The 11,985-nt window shown below is 41.4% G+C and overlaps 1 protein-coding gene across 1 annotated transcript in view; it reads left to right on the plus strand.

The window, feature by feature from the left end:
* MCF2 (MCF.2 cell line derived transforming sequence) overlaps positions 1-11,985 on the plus strand; it is a 122,712-nt gene that overhangs the window by 29,617 nt on the left and 81,110 nt on the right. Inside the window, exons 2-4 of the mRNA XM_006874982.1 lie at positions 4,380-4,448; positions 7,674-7,788; positions 11,407-11,497. Coding sequence (XP_006875044.1) covers positions 4,380-4,448; positions 7,674-7,788; positions 11,407-11,497 — 275 coding nt within the window. The remainder of the gene's footprint in view (positions 1-4,379; positions 4,449-7,673; positions 7,789-11,406; positions 11,498-11,985) is intronic.

Genomic DNA, 11,985 nt, shown 5'->3' on the forward strand with positions numbered 1-11,985 from the left:
CTTGAAACTCTGGAAGTTCTTTGTCAATCTATGGTTGCAGCCGTTTTCTGTATTACCTTTAATAAAACTTTACTTGTATGGAATATTAAAGATATTGTCTGATGATTTCCGTATTCCGTTGGGTCACCTCTCTTTGGAATGGGCACAAACGGAGATCTCTTCTGATCAGCTGGCTAGATAGTTGTCTTCCAAATTTCTTGGCATAGATGAGTGAGTGCCTCCAGTGCCGCTTTCTTTCTTGAAAGATTTCAATTTTTATTCCATCAATTCCTGGTGCCTTGTTCTTTGCCAATTTCTTCAATGTGCCTTGGACTTCTTCCTTTAGTATCATTGGCTCTTGATCGTATGCTACTTCTTGAAACGGTTGAAGATCAATCATTTCCTTTTGGTACAGTGACTCTGGGTATTCCTCCCATCTTTTTTTTCTGTCTGCAGTGCACGATTTAATGGGCTGAAGTGTAACAGTAAGTCTTCATTCTGGACAAGGGGTGGGGGTGAGACTGGAAGCTGGCACCCCACATGACTGGGGGGTGGTTAGCCTCCATGGCGCCTTCCATCTTCTTTTGATGCTTTCTGCCTCATTCAATAATTTCCCCAGAGAATCCTTCAATAATGAAATCGAGGCTTGACTTTTTTCTTCAGTTCCCCCAGCTTGAGAAATGCTGATCGTGTTCTTCGTTTTTTTGCTTTTCTGACTCCAGATCTCTGCACATTTTGTTGTAATATTTGACTTTGTCTTCTTGAGCTAACCTTTGAAATTTTCTGTTCAGCTCTTGTACCTCCTCATTGGAGAGTAAGTTTCCGTTTCTCTTCTGACGTCTATTTTGACCGTTTCCTTCTTTCTTGTCTTCTTAATGACTTTTTCTTTCCTTTCTATATGATGTTCTTGATGTCATCCCACAACTCTTCTGTTCTTTGGTCTTTAGTGTTTAATATACCAAATCTGTTCTTCAAATGATCTCTAAATTCAGGTGGGATATATTCAAGGTCATATTTTGGCTCTCGTGGACTTGTTTTCATTTTCTTCAGCTTCAGTTTGAATTTGCGTATCAGTAATTGATGGTCTGTTCCATAGTCTGCCCCTGGCCTTGTTTTCACTGATGATACGGAGCTTTTCCACCATCTCTTTCCCCAGATGTAGTCAGTTTGTTTTCTTTGTATTCCATTGGGCAAGGTCCATATGTATAGTCGTCTCTTATGCTGTCTAAAGAAGGTATTTGAAATGAACACATCATTGATTTTGCAGAATTCTATCATGCATTCTCCAGCATAATATCTATCACCAAGGCCATATTTTCCAACGACTGATCCTTCCTCTTTGCTCCCAACTGTTGCCATTTCAATCACCAGTAAGGATCAGTACATCTTGATTGTGTATTTGATCAATTTCAGATTGAATAAGTTGGTAAATTTCTTCTATTTCATCCTCACTGGTTTTAGTGGTTGGTGCATAAATTTGAATAATAGTGGTATTAACTGTAGGCACATGGATGTTATCCTGTCACAGACAGCGTTGTACCTCATTATTGATCTGGATATGTTCTTTTGACAATGAATGCAACACCATTCCTCTTCAATTTGTCATTCCTGGAATAGTAAACCGGGAGTGTACGTTGGTACAGGTTTATATAGGGACTGAGGAGGGGAGGGGCTAGGCTTTGGATCTGTTTGAGGACAGGGGGGAAATCAGGAGACCGGTCCTGCTGGGTAGCTTAATTAGCATTTTAGCTTGTCTCCTGGGAGGAGAAGGCAGTTAATGTTTTCTGGGAGGGGGAGGTTAATATTTTACCTTTTCCTGTTCATTCCTTTTGAGTTGATTTTGACCCATAGTGACCACTTCCCAGTCCTGCACCGTCCTCACCATCACTAAGTTTGAACCCACTGTTGTTGACACTGTGTCAGTCCATCTCATTTGGAGCCTGCCTCTTTTTTGCTCACCCTCTGATTTACCAAGCATGATGTTTTTCTCCTGGGATTAGTTTCTCTTGTTAACATGTCCAACGTATGTGACACGAACAGTCTCTCTCCATCCTTGCTTCTAAGGAGCACTGTGGTTGCACTTTTCCTAGATAGATTTGCTTGGTCTTCTGGTGTGTTGGTGGTTGTTGTTGTTGGTGTGCTGTGGAGTAGCTTCCAGCTCAGAGACCCTGCTGAGTTTCTGAGGCTGTGAATCTTTACATGAGTCCTGGTGTGGCGCTGTGGGTAAAGCACTGGACCACAAGGTCCTTGTGAACCACAAGGTTGGTGGTTCAAACTCACCAGCCAATCTTCAGAAAACCTATACAGGACTGACTTGAAGGCACTTAACAACAACATTCTCTGTTAGTAAAGGTAGAACCCACGTGAGCCTTGCAACTTTTACAGGTTTTTGCGGGAAGAGTTGTAGTCTCCCTTTTGCATTATTACACCTTTTGCCACCCCTCCTTCATGTCCCCATGCCTCAAAATGCGTGAGACGTGCCTGTAGCTGTCAAAGGACATTCTTGTATCCCAGGAAACATGTAGCGGGTGGAAGAATAATTCTGCTCTGCAGTCTGGAGGTGAAGACACAAAATGTTAACGTGCACGCCTTGACCTGGGACGTAGCAGGAACCAGGATGTATATATTTTAAGTTACAAGCGATCCTCAGGAATTGTTTCTGTAACCTGACAAAGTGTGGATTTATCATGTATATTATGAAAATATACATACCAGTGTTTCTGTTCTGCATAAGGTCGCTATTGGGGTGGTACGGACTCAAGGATTTGCTGATTGTTTTATGTTTGAAATCAGGGTGGCGTGGTGTGTGTGTGTGTGTGTGTGTGTGTAAGAGAGAGAGAGGGAGAGAGAGAGAGAGAGACAGATGTTATTCTATAACAGATACCTTATTCCCCTGTCTAGTCTGTGCTCATCAGGACTGGCTTTTCTTATGCCCTGGAGCAGGACTGTCCCAGATAAACCAGTTCCACATGTCATGATTTGAGGGACACTAACAAGGGTCATGTGTCATAGGCCAGTTACCAACAGAGACTAGGTCTTTGAAGGCCTTTTGTGTGAGAGAGTAGCTGGGAAATAGGGCTTCAGTGAGATGGAATTTTAAGCCTTAAAAAGCACAGGCCAAAATAACTTATTTTGATGTTCCCTTTCCTCTTCAAAAGTTATCCCTGCTCATGGATCAGAGGAAGAGGTGAGCTTTGATTTTTGCCCTTGCAGAGTTGCCTGGAATTCACTAGAATTGAATGTTACAAACTAGCTCATAAGATCTAGGACAAACTGAACTATTATTGATCAGTGCCTGGCCGATCTACCATCCATAATGATAAAAAAGAGTGAAAACGCTCTTGTTTATAGAATGCTTGCTATTGTGCCAGGCATTTTACATTTAGTTAACACAGCATCTCGTGTTGTTGTTGGTGAGTGCTATGGAGTCGGTCTCTGACTCATAACGACTGTGTCTAGGGTTTCTGATGCTGTGAATCTTTACAGAAGCAGAAAGCCTCATCTTTCTCCTGCAGAGCGCCTGGTGGGCTCAAAGCACCACCCGTGTGGTCTGCAGTCCAGCTCTTATCCTACAGAGCCATCACACCCCCAGCACCTCGTGAGGTAGATGTTATGTATGATGTCCAGTTCGTGAATGAAGATGGAGCAGCTCAGGAACTTGCCCATACTTGAACAGCCAGAAAAGTTAGAATTTGAATCCAGATCTGCCTGACTCACAAGAGCCCCCATGCTTAACTACTTCTCTGTTGGATTTTTTTCCTGATTCATGAAATGGGATAATAATAGCTACTTAGGGCTTATTTTTGGAGTCCTGACATGGTTCTGTAGGATAAGCACTGGGCTTCTAATCGCAAGGTCGACACTTCGAACCCACCAGTCCCTCCTTGGAAACCCTATACAGGGTCACTATGAATGGGAACAAACTCGACGGCATTTAACAACAATGAGAGATCATTTTAAGCATTCTATAAAAGACCCCTTCCTAAAAAAAAGAAACAAAACAAAAGCCAACACTCTGTAAAACACTTGTAATACTTAGGAGAATGGAAAGCAGTATTATTGGGAGTAGAAGAGAGTATGCTTCAGTGTCTCCATACGACTATGGACCCTTCATAGAAATCTGGATGTCCTGGAACTCATACCTTTTGCCCTTGGCTTTCTGGTGAGTGAGAGCAGTTTTTCTCCTGGTTGTAGAATTTGAAAAGTAGGTTGTTGGTCCTCCTTAGCCAGGGATATTTTCAACAACATGATTTTCTCACCTTGGAGCAGAAAGGCGCAAAGCGAGCACATCAGCCGGTCTGTAGGGCTCTAAAGCAGCTCTTTTTGGTACCAACAAATCGTATGTTTCTAACTGTACTTGCACATGTGTGCCACTTTCCCCCCTTTCTTGTTTTTCATAGATACCGAGTTGTTCCTCCGAATAACAGACATCAGCCATTTCTTGATGCAAGACATAGCCTTCTTGTCTGGTAAGCAACCTTCCACATAATTTTGATAGAAATGTATTCTGCAATTAACACAGTCAGTTTGGCCCTTTTTTTTTTTTGGTGGTGGTGTGCCGTGGAGTCGGTTCCGACTCCTAGCGACCCTGTACAGGGAGGTTGTAAATCTTTACGGGGGCAGAAAGCCTCATCTTTCTTCTGTGGAGCAGCTGGTAGTTTTAAACTGCTGACCTTGAGGTTTGCAGCCCAACTCGTAACCATTATCCTACCAGAGCTCCTTATACTGAACAATAGGTGATCAGTAAATATCGATGATGTGTAAATGAATTTGTGGGAGTGCCCTGTCTTTCCCCATAGACCATTGTTGTTGTTGTTAAGTACCATGGAGTCTGTTCTGACTCGTAGTGACCCTGCACAGGGTTTCCGAGGCTGTAAATCTTTACGGGAGCAGAACGCCTCATCTTTCTCCCGTGGAACCGCTGGTAATTTCGAACTGCTGACCTTTAGGTTGGCAGCCCGACTCGTAACCACTACGCTCCCAGAGCTCCTTACATAGACCATATGATCCATGAATGTCAGAGCCTTTTTGGCTTCCAGTGGTCATATATAACATCTGTTTTTAATGATGTAACTATAGTAGTTCAAAACTCCCCTTTACCACTGGTCAGATAGCTGGGGAAAGTTGTACTTAAAGACAAGCGACTTATTTTCAGATATTAGAGTAATTCAAATCATACCATTAAACATTATATTTAACAGAGAAAAATGTTTACTAGTTTATCCATTGTTTATATGAAAATGAGTACTTCTGAGGTGTTGAGAATACATGAAATTATCTTAGGCTTTTCAAGCTTTTAATTTCTCCTAAAATAACACCTACATGCTCAGTTTGCTTAACAACCATTTATTTTATAAACAATCCTAATTGGATACTTCAATCTGACCTCTGCTTTAATGATTATAATTAGTGGTAATTTTGAGTTGGTGGTGATTTTATTAATGTGGTTTTATGGTTTATTTTACAAGTGGTATGAATGTTTGACATCACATCTGGTAAAATTAAGTATATCTTTAATGCCTACTGCCCCCCCCCCCCCCAATTCAGCCCCCTCGCCACAGATTTTTTTCCTTATCTGTTTTTCGGTGGTTGTTAAAACGCTTCTTTGTATAGTATCTTTTGAAAGACAGGGCTCCCAGTGGAAAAAAGAATAAAAAAAATCTCCTTCTATAATATAAGGATCTCTTTTATTTTTGCCTCATGAATTTCCTACCTAGTTTAGTCCTGGTGTGGTGCTGCAGGATAAAGCACTGGACCACAAGGTTGATTTGAACCACAAGGTCAGCGGTTCAAGTCCCACCAGCCGCTTGGAAAACCTATACAAACAGGGTCTCTATGAGTCATAACTAACTTGCTAGCACTTAACGACAACAACAGCCAGTACTTTAAGTGCATAGAAGTCATAGCAGTTTATGGATTACTATGATTATTTACTCTTACAGGGTCCTAGCATCTTTTTTTTTTAAAAAGTGTAGTTTGACTAGATTCTAGATGGCTCTCTCCTTAACTCGAGCATTCACTAGCTTTTCTGGTATGGAAGGAAGCCTGGCATGTCTAAAGTTGGAGATGTAGTATACGGGTTCATGTTATGTCTTCTATATTATTTATACTTCTAGTTCCACACCAAGCCCTACTTAGTTTTAGAGAGGTCTTTTTGGTATCATGAGTTGCTAGACCTGTGACTTAGAGTTTACAGCTTTCTCCTTCTCTGTTTCTTTACAATTCTCGGTTGGATGCCATTAATATCACCTATTATCTTTCCATCTAGAATCTCATACAGTGAAGATTTACCAACATTTGATATCATACTTTGGATCAGTTTGCATTAAAACATCATTTGGGAATGGGGACTTCCACTCACGTTTTCCTTGGTAAAGATTAAGGCAAAGCATCTTTTTCCATAACCTCTAGAGAACAATGTGTCTTTGCTTTTGTTGAGTGAAGTGTTCTACAAATGTCAGATGGGTCAAGTTGGTTAATAATGTTGTTCAGGTCTACTATATCCTTACAGAGTTTTTGTCTTCCTGTTGAGCGATGCCTGCTGAAGGCTCCTTGCAGTCTGATCAGTTTTTGTTTCATATATTTTGAGTCTCTGTTATTAGGGGAATATTTAGGATTGTTGTATCCTCCCGATGAACTGGCCCCTTTATCATTATTAAATCATCTTCTTAATCCTGAATAACACTTTTGGCTTTGAAATCTATTTTGTCTGATCTTAACATAGCAACCACAGTTGTCTTTTGACTAGTGATAAAAGACTAGTGTTCTTTCTCAATCCTTTTCCTTTTAGCATATTTGTGCCTTTAAACATAAAGAGCATCTCTTATAGGAAGCATATAGTTGGATTTGCTTTTATCCAACTCGCTATTCTCTGCTTTTTAATTAGTGTGTTTAGATCATTAACATTTAATGTAATTTTTCATGTGGTTGAGTTTAAATCTACCATCTTACATCTTACTATTTGTTTTCTATTTGTCCCATTTGTTCTTTGTTTTTCTCTCCTTTTCTTACTTATGTATATTTTTTTACCATCCCATATTATCCCTTTGCCATTGTCAAATTTAATTCTTTTGTACATTGAATCCCCTCCAGAAAATTTGTGGTCTTTCTTTTTATAAGTAAACTTCCTATGCCATTAATATTGTCCATGTTGTTTCTTCCCTGAAGCCCATTGTTGTTAAGTGTCATCAAGTTGGTTCCAACTCACAGTGACCCTGTATAGGGTTTCAAAGGAGCGGCTGGTGGGTTTGAACCACTGACCTTGTGGTTAGCAGTCAAGTGCCTCTCCTATAATGCCAAATCAGGACTATTGAAGCATCACTTTTTCCTGTAGGTTTCAGCCTGTATCCTTTCCTGTTCAACGTGACTAAGAGGCGTTAACTTGCTGTCAAGTAGTCATCATTTTAAATTTAAGGGGATGGTGCTGGTGTAGAAACAGTTCTTTCTCTGTCTCCTTGGTTGCCCCATTTTTTTTTTTTTTCAGCCACATGCATTATATGTACTCAATGAAATTTTCTGATGGCAGTATTCATTCGTTTTACCTTTTATTTTTCTTTTCATTTAGAAGCCACTGTGCCACTTTTAAACTTGAAGTTTTGGGAGTTTGTGGTCATTTTGATTTATGTGAAAATCAGCCTATTTCTTGCGTCATTGCCACAAGTGGCTAACTTGGCGATTCTGTTTCACTGCTTCAGGTGGCCGAGGTAAGGACAATGCCTGGATAATTACATTTCCAGAAAACTGTAATTTCAGATGTATACCCGAAGAAATAATAACCAAAGTGCTGACTTATTTAACATTTATTGCAAGGTAAGCATTTCAGTGTGTGTGTGTGTGTGTGTTTTTCCTCATTTAAAAAAAAAAGCAGATAACCATTTGAATGCCATAACAAGAGAATGGGTTAATTCCCACACCCTCCATACACAGAGTAGACAGGGACGGATAACATGGACATTGGCTACCTAAAACGGGGGGTGGGGCTACAAAGGCAAGAAGTGACTGGCTTACAAGCTTTCAAGAGGGAGCCTAGATCCAGAGGGCGTGGAGGAAGGTAGAATCTCCACTAACTAGTATCAAATCTGTCTGGCCGGGGCCCGGGGCTGATGAAAGGAGATGCAGATAGGTCTTTTGTGATACGATAATGAAGAATTGTTATCAGGACTGACTGTGAGGGTTGGAAATGTAAAGGTAGACATTTTGTAGCGAAAGGGGGGGAGTGGTTGACTTTGCAGTCTAGGAGCCAAGGTCCCTGGGACCATCAAGGGAGAAGAGCGGAGTGCGGGACCCTACCCAGAGAAACAGTGATGCCAGAGATGGAGCGGCTGGGGACTCTAGACCCAGAGAGGGAGAGGGGCTGTGTGCTGATGACCGGGGGTGGGGCATGGGGAGTGCGGGGGGCAGGCCTGCAGGGTATAACCTTTGGTTGGTTGCTGATGCATGGAGGGGATTGTAACCATGGCAATGAAACAATATATGATAGGATGAATGTAAAGCTACATTGGACTGCAAGGTAGGTTTTGAAATACAGGGTCATCAGTACAAACTCACCTTATATGGGTCGGAACCGAATTGATGGCACTTAACAACAATGATAATTATTATAATCAGCAGACCCACATTTAAGTTTAAGAAATTGATTCTAGAAGAGGAAACCGTCAGCTACCTAAAGTTTTCTACAATTTATACTGAGGATTTATAGAAAATATAAATCTAGAAATATTTCTTCCTACGGAGACAATGGAAGCAGCAGTCAAGAAAACAAACAACGTACTGCATTAGGTAAATCTGCTGCCCAAGACCTTTTTAAAGTGTTGACGAGCAAAGATGTCAGCTTGAGGACTAAGGTGCGCCTGACCCAAGCCATGGTATTTTCAATAACCTCATATGCATGTGAAAGCTGGACAGTGAATAAGGAAGATCGAAGAAGAATTGATGCATTATATGGTGTTAGAGGAGAATATTAAAAGTACCATGGACTGCAAAAAGAACAAATAAATCTGTGTTGGAGGAAGTACAGCCAGGATGGCCACACTTCGTCTCTCATACTTTGGACATATTGTCAGGAGGGGCATATCCCAGGAGAAGGAAATCATGCCTGGTAAAGTGGAGGGTCGGAGAAAAAGTGGAAAACTCCCAACAAAATGGATTGGCACAGTGGTAGTAGCAATGGGCTGAAGCATAGTAATGATGGTGAGGTTGGTGCAGGACCGGGTAAAACAGTGTTTTGTTCTGTTGTGCATACATAGGGTCACTATGAGTCAGGACCGGCACGATGGCACCTAATAACAACAATGACAACATGGAGAAGAGCCTAGGTTAAGAGTGGTGGTCGTACCTAAAACCTATGTTGTTGTTAAGTGCTGTTGAATCAGTTCTGACTCACAGGAACCCTGTTGCAAAAAAATATTGCACCAAACCATTCTTCCCATAGCCCTCTCTACTCTTGCTGGTGTGCTGATTCCAAGGAGGAACTGGTGGGTTTGAATCACTGACCTTGCACTTAGCAATTCAGTACTTGCCCTACAGTGCTATACCAGGACTCACATTAAGCCTTAAGAGTTCCCTATAAGAAAATCTTGCCAACCAAGAGTGGGATAGTCAATATTCCGAGGAGAAAGCAAAGAAGACAGTTGTTAAACGGGATCAGAAGTAATATTGAGAGACAGATTAACTTTTTGATATTAAAAAGCGTTTGATACTAGAATGCTCTAAGTGGAAAAATTTCAAAAGCTTCCTCAGAAAGTTTATTTATGTTGCAGATGAACTTTTAAAGGAAACATTTTCAAGTTGCTGACCCTGAAGACTACAAGGGTGCAAGTGTGTTGTTGTTAAGTGCCATTGAGTCGATTGCAACCCATAGCGGCCCTGTATAGGGTTTCCAAGGAACAGCTGGTGAGCTTGAACCACCGACCTTGCAGTTCAAATGAGTTGCAGTCTGATGCATTAGAATGTGTCATGAACAGAAATCAAATCCTGGAGCACTAACTATAGTGCACACACTGAAGCCTGAAAATAGTTTTTTTTTTAGGGTAAATAAAAGTCCTGTTATTCATTGCAAAAAATTTTGCACCAAACCATTCTTCCCACAGCCCTCTCTAATCTTGCTGGTGTGTTAATTCTGACACAATACTGACAGTTATAGCGTTTATTAGGGAAGTTAACAGGTTACAATGTTGTTGTTGTTGTTGTTATGTGCCATGGAGTCGGTTCCCACTCATAGCGACCTGGTACAGGGTTTCCAAGGCTGTAAATCTTTACAGGAGCAGAAAGCCTCATGTTTCTCCTGCGGAACAGCTGGTAGTTTCGAACTGCTGACCTTGTGGCTTGCAGTCCAATTCATAACCACTAGGTTACCAGAGCTCCTTACAGGTTACAACACAGGGTCAGAAAGTGCTCAGGACACAGTTGTCCCAGTCAGTTTCCGATAAATGTGCACAGGATACACTGCTCCACCATAAGCCTTAACCTGAAGGCTCTCGGCTCTAGCGTTGTGGGTCAACAAACCTAGTTACCCCACAGGAGTACCTGGAGGCACCCCACTTTATAAGCAAGCTTTATGCCCAGAGTCACTCCGCTGTGTTTGCACCATGGGCTGGATAGCTCACTGCTCTGTGCCGCTCTCTGGTTCTTGGATCTGCTACTTCTGTTTCCCTTCCATTCCACTGGTGTCAGACAGCTTTCTGTTCCTGGGTACTGAAGGTTCAACGCACAGTGGTCTTGGGGTCCAAAGAATGCACTCCGCTCCTGGCTCTTCTTGTTTGAAGCTCCCCCTTCTGTTTTTGAGATGGCTTCTTTTATACTCATGCTAGAGCCTCAAGTTTTTACAATGACAATGAACTCAGCTAACATCCACAGCTGAATCATGCCATCCTATCAGTATCTGCTCCCACGTTCTTTCACCCAGAGCCAAAGAGGGAGAAACATTGCTATGTGGGAGTTACAAACTATGACTACAAGAGACATTAGATAATTCACAATAGCACATTCATTAAACCGCATTCCCTCAAGATGCAGACTAGAGACAAGGATACATATTCAGCAGTGTTTTTTGAATGAATGGATCGGCAGCTCAAGATGGATTGTCGTCTGATGTGAAGTCTGGTGTGGTGAAGGCTTTGTCAGTTAGTTTTCCCACACCCAGGATTGCAGTATTCCCAATCCACTTGAGTTACACATCTGCAGTATGCTGTCACTTTCCTATATAAAAGACTGACATTTATGCAAGAAAAAAAAAAAAAAAAAGAAAAGAGTTTCAGTACTGAGGAGGGGAGTAGGGAACCAAACTGGTTTTTCAAGGTAGCATTTTGTAATACCTTTCCAAAATTAAATTTATTCTTGGTCATAACATCAAATATCAATGAAATATTCATATCAAGCAAATTCAGGTTATTTTTGAGGAAAAACTTACTATGTCCTCTTATCTTACAGGCAAAATGGCTCTGACTCCCGTTTTACCATTATTCTGGATCGAAGATTGGATACATGGTCTTCTCTCAAGATCTCTCTACAAAAAATCTCAGTAAGTACTTATTATTATTAGGTGCCATCATGTCGGTTCTGACCCACAGCGAACTTTGGCAAAACAGAAAGAAACACTGCCCGATCCTGGGCCAACCTCACAATCATTGCTACACTTGAGCCCATTCTCAGGCACTATACCTGAGAATATTCTGGTGGTATTCATCGTGTTTCAATATTCAGTGTTCTGATGCTAGCTGACAGTGTTTCATTGCCACTCTTAAAGTTTTCAGTGACTAAATATTTGGAAGTAGTCTCTCTTCCTTCTTCCTCATCTGTCTTTGTCCAGAAGCTCATCTGAAACCTGTCCACCCTGAGTGACCCTGCTGGTATTTAAAATACTGGTGGCATAGCTTTCAGAATCACAACATGCGAGCCACCACAGTATGACAAACTAACAGACAAGTGGTGGTACAGATTCTATAGGAACTTATTTCCATTTTATATTTTATGTCTGTGGGGGTACCAAGAATGATAGTGATGGAGACA

Source organism: Chrysochloris asiatica, unplaced genomic scaffold (assembly GCF_000296735.1).
Source record: "Chrysochloris asiatica unplaced genomic scaffold, ChrAsi1.0 scaffold00308, whole genome shotgun sequence".
NCBI classification, from domain to species: domain Eukaryota; kingdom Metazoa; phylum Chordata; class Mammalia; order Afrosoricida; family Chrysochloridae; genus Chrysochloris; species Chrysochloris asiatica.